The sequence below is a fragment of the Poeciliopsis prolifica genome, unplaced genomic scaffold (assembly GCF_027474105.1).
Source record: "Poeciliopsis prolifica strain line A6 unplaced genomic scaffold, Auburn_PproV2 SCAFFOLD047, whole genome shotgun sequence".
Classification (NCBI taxonomy): Eukaryota; Metazoa; Chordata; class Actinopteri; order Cyprinodontiformes; family Poeciliidae; genus Poeciliopsis; species Poeciliopsis prolifica.
Window position 1 is genome coordinate 3,349,577 of NW_026562422.1, and position 18,523 is coordinate 3,368,099.

Here is an 18,523-nt window from a genome sequence, read left to right on the forward strand (position 1 = left end):
TAAATCAAGGCAGAAAACCCACCTGCTTAGAGCCGCCTTTGATGCATAACAACTGGAAATTGACCAACATGTTTGATGAGTATTTGCCTGATGATTTTAATAGTTGCATTTGATAAAACGCGGTGTTTGTTGTTTATTTTACACAAATAAACTTGATTTTTGAGCAGAACCTATATGCCAAATCAACAAATAAACTTTAATCCCCATCTCCATTCTGCAATTTTGCTGAACCTCGTGACAGGTCGGAACCCACCACTGTTTCACGGTTTCTCTGAAAACAAACAAACAAACAAACAAAATGTTCAGCAGCATCGAACTGCTGGAAAACAATACTTTGTGTCATGTTGTATTGTTATGTTCCAGCAAAAACTGCATGTATCTTTAGTCAAAAAAATAGATCTTCAAATTCAAGATATTTGCTTCTCTAAACAGAGGAGAATCGAGGCAACGCTGTTTGCAAGGACGGGTTTATTCCATGTTTTGTTCAGCTTATTATCACTTATTTTAGGAACTCTTAATTTAAAGGAAGGGAGAAGTGGGGCAGCTCGGGGAAAATGACATTTCTGATTGTTAGACTTCACAAAGCCATTCACAGGCTGCGGGGATCCCCAGGAGGACAAAAACTGATTCCAGCGTGTGAAACTGGTGCCGCTTTGACTGCAACAGTAACAGGCGAGGATAACGTGGTTTGTTTATCCTGCTTTTGGGGAAACGATCGATGTCTGTGGCTGAAAATCCAACACTTTTTGGTTTAGGCATATTTAATCCAAGGACAGCGCGATAATGAGCGACATTTTGGTATGACGCTAATCCGGCCTCTAATCTGTCGTGTTTTTAACACGCAGCGGGATGGCAGAGGCTCCACTTCATGCATTTAGTCCAGAAGAAATCCCTGGTTACCGCCGAGTGGGAGATGAGGATTTATGTGTAAGTGGCGCCACCTGTTGGTTGAATGCATATTCTCCATGATTTCCCCATGCTTATTCCCTCATTCATTCCTCGTTCAAACATGAAATAAGTGGAGCAATGCTGACTTGAAGGCAGTGAATATTTGTCGAATCACTTATTTGATATTTATTTAACTGTCATCGTTTTGTAGAAATCAGTTTTCATCTTGACATTAAAAGGCTTTGTGGTTTTTTTTTTACATGTTTTGTAGACTTTTTTAAAAAAATATTATGATCACATTCCGATGACTAGGTTTTCTTCTTCTTTTAGTTTTAAAAACCTGAAATATTCTTTATTACACATTTTCATAACCTTGTGTCATCCTGACCCCCAGTGGCCTGATTTGGAACTAAAGCATAATCTGTAATGTTCTTGATGTGTAATAGGAGGGGGCGGGGGGCCGGGGGGGGGGGACTCATTACAATCACTATTCAACTTAATGCAACTTGCTATTCGTAAATAATACACAATTTAATGGCAAAATACAACTCACTTTGTTTGTTAATTAACGGAACATGATGTTTTACATAAAAAAAATAAGAATAATTTTGGACTGACAGAATTAAGAATGTGCTTCATATTGTAATCTCTCTCTCTCTCTCTCTCTCTCTCTCTCTTTCTTTCTCTCTTTCTCTCTCTCTCTCTTTCTTTCTCTCTTTCTCTCTCTCTCTTTCTTCTTTCTCTTTCTCTCTCTCTCTCTTTCTTTCTCTCTTTCTCTCTCTCTCTTTCTCTCTCTCTCTCTTTTTCTTTCTCTCTTTCTCTCTCTTTCTTTCTTTCTTTCTTTCTATCTTTCTTAATTTTAGTCTGAATCAAGAAGTGGGATTATACACATACTTTTACCAGAAATCGCAACTCAATATAATACTGCCACCATGCAGCCGCGCTGCACAGTGTAAGGTCACAGTTAAGGGACAAATAAATCAAGCCCCGCCTTCACGTCGACTGCTCAACGTTTCGATTGGAGCGCGTTTGTAACGGACGTTCCTCTCGTCCAATAGGAGGGCGCGAACCGACTCCTGGGCACGCAGCCCCGCAGACGTGAGAGCAGAACGCAGCGCGAGGAGTGTCAGTAAGGACGGGAGCAGCGACTGTGAACTGGTGGCACATTAGTGTGTTGAACAAGCAAGGTGAGCTTTATTTGATGTTTTATTTCCACCCCGCCGTTTCACCTGTAAACTCTGCGCAGGGGGAATGCTTAATGTCGTCGTTATTGTACTTCCTGGTTGGAGTTTGGTTGTGCCGTATTTATTCATTTGCTCGAGCTCAACTTTTCTTCAGCTCGTCCTCGTGGTTATTAATAGCGTCACATTTCTGTATTTTGTTGGGGTTTATTCGACTTTTGCGTCTGTTTTGTATGTGCTACAACCTCTTGTGAACCAGTACCAACTTTTGTAGCTGTTTTTTAAATTTAAAATTTTTACTTTTTTTTTTAATCACCAAACCCACGTTTTAGTAGACTTAATTAAAACGCCGCTAATTTACGTTTTGTTTTGACCAAAATGTGTTCATTTTTCTGGCCTTACTGAGCGACCTTAAAACTTGTCAGGCTGATGTCTGCTGCCCATTAAAACCAAATAAGTTACAGACTCAGCTGTTCTATGTCTCCACGAGCTTGATAAGTGATTTCCTGATTCGCTTCTCCTTTGAACTTCATGCGGCCGCAACCAGTTTGTGCTGCTGTAATGGTGCAGAGCTGCGCTGCTTGAAACTTGACCCACACCAGTGGACAGCCAAGGAGACTGCCAAGAAAATGGCATTAACCTGGCAGTTAGAGGTCATTCAAATAATTTGCCCTTGTCTCAAGGTGCACTTTTGTCCCTTCTGACAACACCTTCCTTGTCCTGTTAATCTGCAATCTCTCTGCGCTTTACACTTAAATGCCTCCTTGGAAATAATGCACTCTGAGTAATTTTCTCTTTTTTTTTTCTTTCCTCGATACTGAGTGATACTGAGTGACAATGTAAGCATGTCTGACAGTCTGTGTTTGTGTTGGCTAATAACATTAGGTTGGCGTTGTTCTTTTGTTCTTGCAACTGTATCCCAACAGTTGCTGCTATTAAAATAATCCAAACCTACATAGGAGCAAAAAGGACTCGAGAGACCAAAAATTTTTTTATTTTACCGACTCAACAATAAACATCCCTGTTTCTTTGAAAATGCTTGCTGGATTCAGCCAAGTTTAGAAAACCCAATATTTATAACTTAGCAAAGTAAACAAAACGTACATTTTGAGTAAAAGTCACTGGATGTGTGTAGTTTTGCAAGAAAATGCAAAAAGCATGGTTATTTAAACACCTACCCTTTGTTTTTTAGTAATTTTCTTTCTATTTTGTGAAGTGTTACTTTGTAGTAATTTTGTCCAGTAATTAGCCCACACTGAAAAAAGAAAACGGGTGATTCAACTTTTAAAAAAAATAATTTCTCACAAGTAATCAAATGAAGTTTATCCAAGTAAATATGTTAATTTTATTAAGTGTGTCATGTTAAATAAATGTAGTTTAACAAACTGAATTTGATTACATGTCACAAATTAACTGATTTATTTTTTAAATTGGAGCTTCACTCTATTTTTTCAGTGTACCAAAAATGTTAATATATGACATTTTACATTGAATAATCAATAGATTGATTGAAAATGTACAAAAATAAATAATAATAATAAAGCAACCATCATACCTTTCCCGATTTGAGCATTTTTGATTTTGATTGATTCTCTTGTTTTTTTGTTATTTGTGGGGTAAGATCACATGCAGGAAAACACAAACAGTGGCAAGTTTTTTTTTTTTTTTTTTTTTAATTTGATCCAGGAAATGTTGCCCAAATAACTCAGAAACTTTACACAGCTCTCCTGTTCATCCTTGCTTCACATCATCTGAAAATATCACATTTTGACCGAATCTTTCAGACTATACAAATAGTCTGTTTAGGTAAAAACAAATAGAGGGGATTTAAAGTGTACCCAACACAAAACCCGTGGCCAAACTCTCGTCTCTGAAAATGTGTGGGTGTGTTTGGGAATGACTGTTGAAGTTCGGAAGATATTAAGCCGTGGACAGACGGACAGACAGACGTTTACCGAGTTGCCAGCTGAGGCCTCTGGTTGCTCTCAATCAACCTTGAAAACTGGAGGAGGATTTTAAATCTGAATCTAAAAGCCTCATGCGGTCAGGCCCTACTGCTATTTTCTCTTTCACTTTCAGTTTCATTTGATAGAAAATCCCTTCACTCTCTTTTTTTTTCCTTCGTACTTTTTCATGTCAAGACAAGTAAATTTAACCACAGCTGCAGTTTGTGTCTAAGTGTTTTTTTACTGAATGTAAATTAATGCATTAAGTGCCTTTTTAACTTTTTCTTTCTCTTTTCTGTAACTTTCCAGATGTCCTTTGCTAGTGATAAACTTTATAATGGTTATTTGCGGCAGAATATGCCGGTCATTGTTAGCAAGGTGAAAGTGAGAGAAATAGTACCGTTCCTTCCCTGCCTGACGGCTCATGACAGGGTAAGTTCAGTCATTCATCACTTTGTCGTTTTTTTATTATTATTATAAAATAGTAAAGACGAGGTTTATTTTTATTTCACAATGAACATTTGAAAAATGTGGAAGACTTACATATTTTCTTTTTTAAATATAGAGTTATTATTAAAAGTTTTCACCCCATTAGTCGTTTTACACTTTTATTGCTTTCACAAATCAAGTATGATTATCCATATGTGCCTTTTTTATTTATAAAATTACCAAAAAACTCTTCACAAAAAGTTGAGAAAAAATATGTAACATAAAATATTTAGCTTTCACATTTGTTTGCAGAAAATATATATTTTGTTGATCATGATATACTATTTGGGTCACATGGATTTGTAAAAGCCATAAAAGTGTCAAACACTCAACACGGTGGTGGCGGCATCATGCTGTGATGTCTCTTAATCAGAGACAGGGAAGCGGTCCAGGCGCTTTTTGCAGAACGCACTGAGCTGTAAATGTGTCATAACTACTCCAGAAAACATTTCTCTACGTTTTTCTTTTAAAACTGATTGTAGGAAATCATAGAGGCCAAACGGGAAACTTCTGGGAATTTCAATGCTATGGTGCTTCTCCTGGAATGTCTGAAAAGAAGGGAGAACTGGCCGGAGCAGTTCATCCAGGCGCTTCAGGCTTGTGAGCACACAACGCTCGCAGCTGACATCCAAAACGAATATGACACTCTGCTAAAGGCTCACAGTAAGTCACTTCATCATCTATTGTAATCTGTAATCTGGAGCTTAAAACCTTGCTTTATGTGATGTTTATGCCTTTGTATTATGACACGTATTGATATAAATGACAGCTTAAGCTTCTCTTTTATGTTACTGCCACATGCCTTTATTGCTTTTATTAACTATACAGTACTTGAAGCTGAAGCCTGAGTCACTCTTATTGGGTAATAGCTAATGTAGGAGTGCCTAAAGTGCTTCTAGCACCATGTTTATGAATGTTTCCATGAATGCTGCTGGTAGGATGTGTTTTGGGTCATATGAAGATGTGAAGGAAAGAACATCTCTTCTAGGAGTGGGCATTTATTTTATCGTTTATCATTTATTGATAATAATTTCAGTTTATTGTTGTCACAATAAATTCCAATTAATGACGTGAACTTAATTTCGTAACTTCAGTTTGCTTAGTGGACACACAGCTATTGATAGAAATTAATCAAACTGCATTTTATCTTTTAAAAGTTGTAAGCTTTGTGACTCTGAGTGATGTTAACAACATGAGTAAAACAGTAAATGATAAATAAATGTATAGTTTCTGATGTCTACTCTCCACAGCGCTCCAGTGTTAACCTAGCCACTGTTTGCTTCATCTTAGATCCCAGCTCAGGCTTGGCTGCAGCTACCGTGGTGAGGGCTCATGTCCACCCGGCTCCAGCCGCCAGCCAGCTGCCCGTCTCTGAGAGCGTTGCAGATGTTCAGCCGGTTCCCGTTGCAGATGTTCAGCCGGTTCCCGTTGCAGATGTTCAGCCGGCTCCCCCTGAGCCAGCCTCTCAGGCCTCGGCTCCCGTCCACACTCCTGCACAGCAGCAAGTCCCTCAGATGGCGTTCGATTCCCCACCTGAACCCATCTCCGAGCCGCCCGCTCAGGATGAGTTTCCACGTCTCCCATCTACTCCGCCCCCGTCTCCTGAGATCCAGCATGCAGTCGAGGGAAACCACGCTCCCTACCAGGAGCCCGAGGAAAACTCAGAGTCTGATATCCAGGATCCTTCTGGTGATACTGGCGCAGGGAGGAAAGAGGCTGTCGTCGTGCCGAACTCCCCTCAGCAGCAGCAGCACCAAGATCCGGTCCCTCAAAGTGGAGCTGATCATCTCCAAACAGCAGCAGCCACAAAGCCGAGTCTGTCTTCAACGTCATTCAGCTCTGATGTATCTGATCGGTCATCTGTGGTAACTCTGACTCCAGAGAAACATCCAGTCCAGGACACGACCCCACCAGCACTCAAGGTTCCTCTGCAGCCCCAGATGAGTGCTGAACATACAGCTGCTCAGGCCAGTAACAACACCTTCCACACCAAATCATCTAGAAGAAAAAACATTGTGCTAAATGCTCTTGATTTTGTGGTACCTTTGATTTTCAAAGGCCTTCATCAGCTCCATAATGCAGTGTTTCCATGTAGATATAAATGCCGTTTGCTCAAATTAATGCCAGGGAAATTATAAAACATTTTTCTGTAGCTTCTGCAAGCCACAATATTGTGCAAGTTATCAAACATCTCATGTTACGTATTAGGTGTTGGTATTGGATGTGTTTTCATATTACGTCGTTCTTTCCCTGCAGGTTGTTAAAAGTAGACCACAGACTGAAGCTTCTTCTTCTCCTGAGCCGTTTGCCAACAAAAGAGACGGCTTTCATCAAGACGCTAATGATAACTCAGTGTGCCTGAGCAAACCTGGTCAGCTCGTTAGCATCCAGCCAGTTAATCCTCCACTCCAGCCTCAGAGCTCCTCGCTGCAGCCTTACTCCGGTGATACTGGGCGACTGGAACTAAGCGACCCTTCACCAAACACCCGTCTTCCTTCCTGCACCGCTCAAGTCGAGAAGCCTGATTCAGCAGAACCACATCAGGAGAACGGGATTGTTCCAGACCACAGCGAACCAGAGGAGAACCACTACGAGTCTCCAAACCAGAGCTTCGACGTGGCGGAGAACGTGGTTCATGTAGCAGAGATGCCATCCATCCTCAATTGCGACGGCCAAGCTCCAGAGCCAGAACTTCAAATCGTCAATGGAGAACCGGCCAAAGGAAGCTTTTCTCCAAGCGAGAACCCTGCAGATGACACTGCGTCAAGTTTTCACAGCCTGCACAGCGAGAACAATGCGCCAATCGAGTCAACGCCTCTGTCTAATTCAGAGAAAACCACTCCTTCCGACCCCAGCAATGGCCAATCCGTGACAAGAAAGCACATTCTGATCGGTGCCGGAGTGGGGGCCTGCATTCTGTTGATGGCGATGAAGTTTAAGCGTTAAAAACAGGCAAGTCAAGTGGGTAATGAGTGACTGAGAATCGTCATAGTCTCATGTTGTAATCCTTGCACCGAGAGGGCACAGGACAGACGTTTAATAATTACCGGTAGGAATGACAGCTACCATGCCAGACCTTTGATCGTGTCATTAATTCATATCTGTTGTTGGTGTTCTGCAATGAATGACTTTGACTTTGGCATAAGAAACCCCAAATCAGAACTCTTGACATTAGCTGGGACCCTTCAGTGAGGTGAGGTGGCATTTCAGGTTATTTCTTAACTAGCTGCAAATGTGGATTTTTCTGAAGGTACCTGATGGAAAATAATGGTGCCTCACAATAATATTCACACATTTTAACTTCAATGCGTTTTATTGAGATTTTATGTGATGCATAACTGAATTAGAAGTTTAAAAATTGGTGGAAAGAAAATTGAGGCATTTGTTCTCCAGTGTTCTATAGAAAACCACTGAGGTCTATATAAAACAGCTGGATTTGAGATCAAGAGTGTTTTCATACCTGATAGTCCGATAAACTCTGTTCGATTGGGGGCTAAACTTGTGACATTTGTTATATTTTCAGCTGTTAATCGGTACTGCATTGTCAAATAATCCCAACTAATTGAAAAACCTGTTCCTTCCCTCACCTGTGGGGGCACTGCACCAATAACCACTGAATGAAATGACACAAAAACGTCTGAAGAAGACACTGAGGGCAACTTCCTTCTTCACGACATCTAAACAAAAATGGAGTGGCGTCAGATTTTAGTGGTGGCAGGATTTCTCTTTTGTCTTTGGCTACAGACCACGAGCCATTTGTCCCACTAGTGCTGCGTACACGTTTGTTTGTATTTACCCAGAATGCTGCGACTTATAGTTCGCTTCCTGCTTTTTGATCTTTCTCCGGTCTGCTTGCATCCACATATGCATTCGTACCGCACCATTCACTTCAACCAAACTGAGACCTAGGTTTGTTGGCGGTCCAGAATTCACTTTTGTTGGTCCCCGCCAGAGTTCGGTTACGCTCTCACATCTCCCCGAACAAACCAGATCTTCAGCTAGTTCAACACACAAGGGTTCAGTTGAAGCGGACTAATCAGGGCTGGAGTGATGCATCCTAAATGAAACATAATGCTCCATGGCATGGAGGTAGTTTGCACTAGAAAAGCAAAGAAGTCCTTCAGTTCAAATCCTTGCAGGTAGTCTTGCATGTTCTCTATGTACATCATAGGTGGGTTTGTTAGGTTTATCGGTTTGTTCAAAGTGCCTCTAAGAGTGCGACAGGTACCTAGACCTGCAAAGACTTCTATTGCCAAATTGTTGCACAGAATTTCATTCAAGGATACCGGAGTAACACATGCATACACACTGTAAAATCTCTGAAACATACATTGATATGTTTTTGACTTTATCAGATGAGGAAAACGTTCAAGGGGTGGGAATTCTTTTCACAAGCCACTGTCTGATCTTTGACTTATCTTGGAGGTGGAAGAAGTGGGAGGCAGGAGCTTTTCATATTTAATTCTTTACTTCCTGTTTGTACATGGAAGAGGGGCTGCAAAATCCCGCTGTACTCCATATTTATTTGTACATATTTTACATATTTACTCTACGTAGGTGTGTACCTATTAAGAAAAACGAAAAAATTTTAAAAAGTCTAAATATTATGCAAGTTATTATTCTTTGTTCTTCTTGAAGAAAAAAAAACTATCTATTTCAAATTTTAGCTCCATTTTTTTTAACAAAATATTTTTATGACAAATAGATTGTGGATTTATGTAATAAGATGGATTTTTAACTAGGACTTGCTGATTCTTACATGATTTTATCAGTTGAAATGTTTTAACATGAAACAGAAAATGTAGTTAATGTTACTGCATTATATAAAAAAGATATAAATCACCTTTAAAGTGTGTAAATGAGCATCCTGGCTGACTTGGAGGGTCCTTAGCAGTTTGTTAATCAATGATTTAAATCATTCTTTCTGCCATCTCGTAGACATATTTAGTTTTACAGGTTGTTTTCCTTCAGGTAGAAATGTCTCCTGCATCACAATGTAAAGGTGAAAGATTTTATTGTAAATAGTTTGTCGATAAACAAAGCGCACTTTTTAAAGAGTATTTCATTATGTTTGCACGTGTAAACTGCCTAGCTGGAAATAGACTGGAGTGTCTTCACTGTTTTTCTTCGGGTTTTGCTCTTAAGCTCTGTCTGAACTTGTATGCACTGTTTGTATCTATGCACTGCGACAGTCACATCAATAAAATACATTGATACAATTTGAATTATATGTATATTTGACATATTTTGTGTGTGAGGAAACAACTCAGTGTCTACCCTTAAGAGTGACTCCTAACAGCTTTTAGCTGTAGCGTTGTAGAACTGAAAAATGTTTTGTTGTTTGAAGGGAACAAGAAAGGCTTTCATCTAAACTCTACAAAGATTTTTAAATGAAAAATGAAAACAATCCCAGGAAAAGGACATTTTATTACTGTACAGATTTTTTTCTATTTTGTGCACATAATTAGGCTGAAGCCAATGTGTTTTTAAAATAAATAAATAAATAAATAATTGAATCTTTTTCACAAGGAGTTAACCAAAAAGTCAAGACATTATGTAAAACGCTTTAATATTGACATTTTCAGATGAACAAATTGTTGGAGTTCATTCATACTTGTCTCTGTGCTCCACCAGGTCCGTTAACTACTTTCAGAACCCCTGAGTGTAAATTACCTTGAGAAATAATGAGATTTGGTTATATATAAAAACAGGCTTTAATGCCGAAACATCAAATGTCACAAGCCATACATGTCATACAAATGGAACAGATAAGGAGTTACATTCACAGTCCAGCGCTGGGCCACACTGAGCTCCCCTTATGGATGAAACCAAGTGAGGCAGAGACTGGCGTGAGTTTAGCTTTTTATTCTCTGCAAACTGTACCCTCCAAGAGCAGTCAAATCAGTTTCAATATGTTCATGCATGTCGCACAAAAACATGATTGTGTAAGCTGTGGCGTGCGTGTGTCAGCAGATTACAAAGGAGGCTAAAAGACATAGAGGAAAAGACAGAATCTATAACAGTATATTGATGTGTTACAAAGGCCTATTTAAAGTCCATATGCATGTTTAATTGAGAATTCTGAAATTGCTACTTCACAAATTCTTTCCATCAAATGGACATCACTTTCCCCAAAATACTTAACAGGTGAAACTGCAGAAGGATGGTTCAACAAAATATTGAACTGATGTGCTTGGCCAAAATCACAAAATCTTGTGATACATGTAAAATTGTCATTAGATTGGAGGGGATTCAACCGTGTTTCATTTGTCAGAATCAGTTAGCTATATTTCGATTGTAAAGCACATTTATCATCCAAAAATAAATACAATAACCAAATGTTGAGCTACAAATAAGTATTTAAATGTCCATTCTAATTGCATAATTTAATGTGGTAAAAATCCAGGAAAAGCGACATGAGTTTATAAACTGGTGGACTCGCGCTCTGATTGGTTCTCACGCCCTTCCGTCAACTCTTAGCCCCGCCCACATCTGGGTTGACAGCGGAAAAAAAAAAAGACATGTAGCTCAGCCATTTACAACTGCAGATGTCCAGCTAATTATCTCGGCTGCGAGACTTTTGTTTCCTCTACGCTACAAATCATAGGCATTTATACACCTACTCGCAACATAAGTCATATATGTAGCTAATTCGCCATTCAATGGCGTTTAATCAACGCGACGATGATCTCGTCGACGGAGAAGACGAAACGCCCTCGAAGCTGCCGCCGTGCAACAAGGAGATGCCCGGTTACTTCAGCAACGAGCCCCAGAATGAGGCTTCCGCGTCCGACGGCAGAGCCACGTCCGAGCGGCGGACGACCAACTCGACCCCGTGGCATCGGAAAGACTCGACTAAGAAGACAAGGCCGCGTAGGTGTTAACAAAGCTAGCTTCGGATATATACTGAGGGAGGAAAGGGGGTCGCTGCATCTGCACTAAACACACATAAGGAACCTTTGGCGCTGGAGTTGTTTTCAATTATGAAATATTATTTTGTCGCGCATTTTCTTACGGGTTGACAGGCCGGGTTAACAGGAGTGTGAGACTTAGCATCCGCTCGGCTTTGGCATTTGCCTTCATATCAATGAGCCACAGTGGCAGTAAAAAGCCAGAATTTATTTTGCACAAGATGGCGTTCGCGGTACACACTGTACTTCTTGTAGGAAAGAAGCTGCTTATCATTTTCCAGGCTAGTTGTGTCACATGAAATTAGTCCCCACTCAAACAAAACGTCAGTCATGATTTTCTAGAATGTCTACATTGTTCACAAAAAGAAAAATCAAATCAAAAATGTCTCTGCCTGTGCTCCACACATTTCAGCATTTCCTTGGTTTGGGATGGACATTGGAGGCACCCTGGTGAAACTTGTGTATTTTGAGCCCAAAGACATTACTGCAGAAGAAGAGCAGGAGGAAGTGGAGAACCTGAGGAGCATCCGGCACTACCTGACCTCCAACACCGCCTACGGCACCACAGGCATCAGGGACGTGCACCTGGAGATGAAGGACCTGACGCTGTGCGGCAGGAAGGGGAACCTGCACTTTATCCGCTTCCCCACTCATGACCTGCCCGTCTTCATGCAGATGGGTCGCGACAAGCACTTCTCCAGCCTCCACACCACGCTCTGTGCTACAGGAGGGGGCGCCTACAAATTCGAGTCCGATTTCCGTACGGTGGGTGTGCAGTCTTTTGTCCGCTTTATTTTTGCAGCTTGGAATATAAGAGCTGCTAAAGGGTCATCCAAAATACACCAGCTGTTGGTTGAGTGGATGAACCGTTTTGATTTCTTAGGCTTATCTTTTTACAGTGACAAACACAAAACCTACAAAAAATGATTTCACACATTTTTAAAAATGGGAATGGATGGTTCTCCAGTAGACATCAGTTTTGCAACAAATCTGAAAAGGCCTCTGACTGAAGAATGATGTCATAGCAGTTTAATGACTGACAAGACATGCTAACAGCTCAATATCCAGGCAACAGAGATGATATTTCATAATAGCATGTCCCGACAGACTCCATCAGTTGTTACCACTAATGCTAATCTACTTAATTTGCTTCTTCTGTTCCTCTTTATATCCCTGGAAAAAAATTAGGTTGGAAAAGAAAATGATTAAGGGCATATTGAAGAGTCTGTAAACTTCCCAGCAGCATCAAATTATGTTTATTCTGCTGTGTCTCTCTCTTTTTCTCAAAACAAAGATGGCCAACCTGGAGCTCCAGAAGCTGGACGAGCTGGAGTGTTTGGTTCGGGGAGTGCTGTACATTGACTCAGTGCTCACCAGCGGCCCCTCGGAGTGCTACTACTTTGAAAACCCCAGAGACCTGGATCACTGCGCACAGAAGCCCTACACACTGGAGAATCACTATCCGCTGCTGCTGGTCAACATCGGCTCCGGAGTCAGCATCCTGGCCGTCTACTCCGAGAACAACTACAAGCGGGTCACCGGGACCAGGTGATGCTCAGCAGCAAAATCATTTGCGCTTCCTGCTGCTTTGTAACTTTAGATGTATTATTATTATTATCATTGTTATTATTACATCTGGACCTCTGGGATTGTTTTAAAGGTGCTGGGTTGGATTCAAATATTGCTGATTTAAAACCCATTATGCAATTGAATAGAATAATCCTTTATTAATCCCACTGTGGGGGAAATGTACCTGTTACATCAGTAACAAGTAAATGTAATATGAGACTCAAGCATTGCTTCACAATCTTCATCTATGAAATCCACCCATTCTGCATGATGGAAGCGGTTTGATGAGTTTGTGCAGCTTCTAGAAATTGCTAATAGAATTTAGAAGCTGCAAGAAATGTTTTGACATAAATCTTCCCATGGATATGTTTTTTATTTTTAAATTTTTAACAGTAAAACAATATAATGAATTAATAAAGTACCGACTGAAAAAATTGAACAGCAATTTGAAAATCTCTTTTTTTATTACATCGAACAACAATACAAAGTTTTGGTTAAATTAATTTAATTAATTACCAACAGTCTAGTTAAAAATATTTTACATGTTTTTGTTTGTTTGTTTGCTTTTCTTGTTTTTTTTAATGTGACCCTAAAAGTGTTGCGACGCAACACCCTTTAAAACATTAGTATTCCCAAATTCTAAACGTGTGGCGTGCAAGTTTTTTTTCAGATGCTTGCTGATTGGTCTAAATGAAATCCACTGCAAACACAGCTGCCTTCTAACTGGTGGATGTGGGTCATCCTGCCTGTAACTTAACGCAATCTTTAGCTGTACATCCGTATTGAGTTCACTGCAGAAACATGGTGGTGGCAGCTTCATGCTGTGGGTTCCCTTTTCTTCTGTAAGGAATAATGTTTCCATTTCCTCCCAGTGGCATACAGTGTAATTTCTGATTGTAACATGACATGTGCAAATGTTCTTGGGGTTTGTATATATTATTTTACAATACTCTTTTAAAAATGGGAATAGGGAAATATCATAGAAAAATGATTGAAAAAAAGGTCTGTAAGCTCACCTGGCTTGCGGACATGTTCAAGTAAATCATGGTTAAACACCAAAAAACACACAAACATTTCCCACATAAAGATCAGCACATTCAATCCATTGCAGTATTATTTTTTCAGGCTTGAAGTTTATTTTGCAATTACTAGTAAGTGATGATCTGAACACAGCAGTGGTTGATCAGCTAATTTAAACACCTGCTCTACTGATGATATGTCAGACTTGGTGTGTGGGTTGCCTCATTCTTATTTTTTAACGCAACCGAATCACGGTGGATTCCACAGATCATCTACATGTTAGCTGTCAAAGTCAAGCTAGCATAGCCAACCTACTTCCCTCTCTGTTTTTATTTTATAAAACGTGTACATTTAAGATTCAGGGCATTATGTTGACAAGTTGTTAAAACCCATGGCAGTAATCATTGACTGAATGAAGTTCACTATTGAGCCAAATCCCGGAGAATTTTGCTGATGTCTGATTCATCCGTTTGTGTCGACAGCCTCGGGGGAGGGACCTTCCTCGGCCTGTGTTGCCTCCTCACTGGATGTTCGACTTTCGAGGAAGCTCTAGAAATGGCTTCTCGGGGGGAGAGCACCCATGTGGACAAGATGGTCCGGGACATCTACGGAGGAGACTATGAGAGGTTTGGACTGCCGGGCTGGACTGTGGCCTCAAGGTGCGGTTTTCAGCTCCTTCTACTGTTCTTACTGTTGGCCTTCAGCCTGTTTTGTGATGGTTTCCAGCATCGTCACAGCTTCAGCAGAGAACCTGAGCACTGTTAGGCTTACTGGCTGGACTTGAGGGGTCTCCACGCCGACTGACTGCTTCGTTTCTCTTCGTTTTCTAGTTTCGGCAGCATGATGTTCAAAGAAAAAAGGGAGTCTGTGTCTAAGGAGGACCTGGCTCGGGCAACGCTGGTCACGATCACCAATAACATCGGCTCCATTACCAGAATGTGCGCTCTCAATGAGGTTAGTAACAATTATGGTTAAGTGTGTGGAAGATATTTGCACTAGAAACTAGACAAAAAATCCTGGGTGAGTTTTTGTGATTTTTGCAGCGCAGCAGTGATGTTTGGCACTAGAGAGGTACCAATCAGAATTAGCGTCACCAATTTCTGACCAAATGGTTTTCTGACAGTTAACCATTTTAGTCTATTTCAATTCATTTGAGATTATTAGAAAATATCAGAAAGGCAGTAATCAGTCCTTTATGTTGGAAGCTGAGGTGACGTCACACTGTGTGTGTTGGGATAGGGGCCACCTTGAAACAGTGGGTTAGCCTTTTGTCTTTGGTCTTTTGCATCTTATGCTAAAGGTTAGCGTAGCTAGCACTACAACAACCTAACTTTTCTATGTCATGGCCCTCACAAACAGCATTTGCAACAGATGCGCAGATATCTATATGAATTTAATAGTCCTGTTATGGCTGATAACCAATATTTACCAATATTATATATTTATTTCTCCGCCATTCTGACACCTTTGGCGTAAAACTGACCAGAAACAAATGGTTGTTAAAATTGTGCCAGTTTTATTTATCATTATCGGGCCGAGATGTTAAAAATGAGTAGTATTGGCCAATATTGATGTTGCTGCCGATATATCATGCATCCCTAGTTTTAGCTTTTGGGCAGGGAACCCCTATATAAACCCACAGACTGCAGTTAAAAATATCTAAAGAAACAACTTTATTTTTCTCACTTAGATTCACAATTTAATAATTACTACATGTGTTTAGCATAAATCTTGCCTCGTGACTTCTGATTTTAGTCGGCCAAAAGTTCTCAGGGACTCAGCAGTTCCTTTGGTCCCTTCTGGTCTGAAACTCATCTGTTTCGCGGCTGCTACGCTTGGCTTGATAAACTTGACAATCAGCCAATCAAAGACGAGCCAAGAACATTTTGATTGTTTCAATTTAAATTTTATTGCAAATGAAAAACAATTAGATTTTATGGTATAAAACAAATTCAGAATTTGTTTTATTGCTGTCTGTGAACCTGGGAGTGCATTCACCGGCTGGAAAAAACACAGAGAACCAGCTTCTCGTGCCGTCCAGCCAGGTTCTTGGTGCAACTCTGGTCTAAGTTGATGTGGTTTCATATAAAATCCCGTTGTGTGTTCAGACTGTGTGTTCAGACGGCTGGAAAAGAGTTTTCAAGTCTTATTCCTTTTTTGCCTTCAGCCTCTTTACGGTGCTGCCTTGTGGCGTCTTGATCAAGCAGCATTGTACAGGGCTATGACGGCGTAGAGGAGCTCACACTGCATGGCCACCATCGTCGTGGGCAACGTTATACACTTCGGGTACTGCTTATTAAACAAAATCTGTTTGATCGCTGTTATTTCTGACCTCTTCTTGTGTTTTCCTCAGAACATTGAGAGAGTGGTGTTTGTGGGGAACTTCCTAAGAGTGAATATCCTCTCTATGAAGCTGCTGGCCTACGCAATGGACTACTGGTCCAACGGCCAGCTCAAGGCTCTCTTCCTTCGCCATGAGGCAAGGCACTAATTGGTTTATTTTAAATAGAGTCGGGGCAAACACTTTTCATTCCCAATAGCTGTTCAAAGCTTTCCAGTGTCTGGACTGGACTAACGGTAGTGTCTAACTCTCGTTTCCCAGGGTTACTTCGGTGCTGTCGGAGCCTTGCTGGGACTTCTGCATCCGTCCTGATCCCTCGACGAAAGAAGGAAGACAAAAAAAAGTCAATCTGCTGCAGCAATCAGAAGCACTTTAGATTGTTAGGAATCAGTTTTTTTCTTAAAAGCAGCGTTACCTGCCTCACCTACCGGTACGTTCTTGCATGTGGGCCGGCACACGTTTTCAGTTCCAGTACGCCGGAAGGATGTTGAAGGTTTCTGAACACTCCGTGGCTTAAGAAATTACATGTCTGGACGCAGAAAAGCTGGCAAGCTTTGTATTTTCGCACCTTTTGTCGTATTTGGCGATTTCAAGGAAATCCAGCAGTGTTGCCTGAAGTAATTTAATTAGAAGTACTTGTTGGTAGGTAGTTTTGTCTGAATGGCGCTCGCTACCCATCTGTGGGTAACTGGTTCTGGGCCAAAATACTCCAGGCTGTACACAAAGGTACCAAAATGAATGATGTTACTTTGCCCCTTTTAGAATCACCTTTTGTTGCACATTTATGTAACAATAATGTTCTGAATTGGTTTCCCAAAGAGACATGGGCAGAAAGACTTGATAGAAAGTTACCTGCGCCATTTAAAGTGGTAATTATCACAGGCGATTAGAGGGAATGGGTCATCACTTGAACTCTTGTCTAGTTAAGGTGAAACACTATCATTAACATCCACTTCCTGTCTTGCATTATGAGCTTTTTCAATGGAGTTCAACTAATTTGAGGGTTTTAATGAAAGGGCAACCAATGTTTTATACATGCAAAATGTGTTTTATTCATAAATTAAGCCCCTATATATATCACTAATGTAATATTGTACACCTTTCTTTTTTGGGTTATGAATGATAGAGCCCATTTGCTGTACAAATGCTCCTACTGTCATCTGCGTTACTGAAGTGCCTTCAGGCCAGTGCATGTCTGTGAGGAGAAATTGGTGTACACTGAGGAATGTGCACAGAAACTACAGGTCCAAAAAGCACATCATCTCTTAATTTTCTGAGTTTAAAACATTGTTTTTTGTTTCGATTTGTTTGGGTTTTTTTTCGGTGAAACTCTGCGCTTCCCTCCAGTGGAGGTATAGAACGTGTTCTCCACACCTGTTCCTGTTCTGTGTGGTTCAGTCATAAACACTCTTCTGCTCTTCCTGTTGAAATGATGGATCATTCTTCTTATTTTTTAAATGTCCGTCTTTGATTGCAAGGACCAGAATTTATCTCTTTCCCTTGTTTTGGTCAGTGATTGTCTGGACACTACAGAGTAATTAGATTTTAAGTGCCTGTCATAACTTTTTTTTTTTTTTTTTGTAGAATAAAATCTGTTAGGCATTATGGTTTTCATTCTCAACAATACAAGATCGTTTTTGATTCACGTTTGCTTGTATTTTTGCATAGAAATTATTTTTTCTGATTTAAAAAAAAATTCTTATGTTGAATTAATTAAAATGTTTTTTTCATACCATCTTTGAATCGCATTGCTTCTTTCTGTCCATAAATTATGACAATCATAGAAGAACATTGGTATCATAGACTACTGTGTTGCTACATTAAATCGGCTAACAAACTGACAGCCTTGGAAAGGCTTGTCCTCGCACAACAACAAAACAAAAACAGAAATACGTCAAGAAATTACATGTAATAAATAAAACAAGGGAAACAGTAAAATGGCTGTGAGCTGGAGAAAGACAAAAACAGTAATGGGGCCTACTAATGCATTTGATTGATCATCAATTGCTTAGTGAATTATACAGTGTTTATTATATATAGATTGATTACACATAGACTGATGTTTTCCAGCCTTAATTTCTCTTAATTGTGATCATTTCCCAGCCTGCAGTTTATAACGCAGAAATGTGGGTCTAATGAGTAGCAGCAGACTTTAATATGTTCAGTTCTAATGTATTG

At 40.2% G+C, this 18,523-nt stretch overlaps 2 protein-coding genes across 3 annotated transcripts; both read left to right on the top strand.

Moving 5' to 3' along the window:
• The first annotated feature begins 1,987 nt into the window (after positions 1–1,987).
• mavs (mitochondrial antiviral signaling protein) lies at positions 1,988–9,729 on the top strand. The gene is made up of 5 exons (XM_055057252.1): positions 1,988–2,075; positions 4,325–4,447; positions 4,987–5,167; positions 5,795–6,471; positions 6,761–9,729. Exons 2-5 carry the CDS (start codon positions 4,325–4,327, stop codon positions 7,448–7,450), a joined length of 1,671 nt encoding a protein of 556 aa, XP_054913227.1. The 5' UTR covers positions 1,988–2,075; the 3' UTR covers positions 7,451–9,729.
• Positions 9,730–11,006: 1,277 nt separating this feature from the next.
• Positions 11,007–18,080, top strand: pank2 (pantothenate kinase 2). 2 transcript variants are annotated; one of them, XM_055057363.1, is made up of 7 exons: positions 11,007–11,377; positions 11,828–12,180; positions 12,710–12,963; positions 14,487–14,663; positions 14,835–14,958; positions 16,358–16,483; positions 16,607–18,080. In XM_055057363.1, exons 1-7 carry the CDS (start codon positions 11,167–11,169, stop codon positions 16,655–16,657), a joined length of 1,296 nt encoding a protein of 431 aa, XP_054913338.1. In that variant the 5' UTR covers positions 11,007–11,166; the 3' UTR covers positions 16,658–18,080. The 2 variants fall into 2 exon arrangements, with proteins under 2 accessions (XP_054913338.1, XP_054913340.1); XM_055057365.1 differs by having other exon boundaries at positions 14,487–14,630.
• The last annotated feature ends 443 nt before the right edge of the window (positions 18,081–18,523 follow it).

Bases quoted from the DNA above. Each gene is read 5' to 3' on its own strand.
- pank2 (XM_055057363.1), top strand. From the start codon at position 11,167: ATGGCGTTTAATCAACGCGACGATGATCTCGTCGACGGAGAAGACGAA. The intron at 14,664-14,834 runs GTGCGGTTTTCA...TTCGTTTTCTAG, and splicing joins GGCTGGACTGTGGCCTCAAG to TTTCGGCAGCATGATGTTCA. The intron at 16,484-16,606 runs GCAAGGCACTAA...CTCGTTTCCCAG, and splicing joins CTCTCTTCCTTCGCCATGAG to GGTTACTTCGGTGCTGTCGG.
- mavs (XM_055057252.1), top strand. From the start codon at position 4,325: ATGTCCTTTGCTAGTGATAAACTTTATAATGGTTATTTGCGGCAGAAT. The intron at 4,448-4,986 runs GTAAGTTCAGTC...AACTGATTGTAG, and splicing joins GCCTGACGGCTCATGACAGG to GAAATCATAGAGGCCAAACG. The intron at 6,472-6,760 runs GCCAGTAACAAC...CTTTCCCTGCAG, and splicing joins CTGAACATACAGCTGCTCAG to GTTGTTAAAAGTAGACCACA.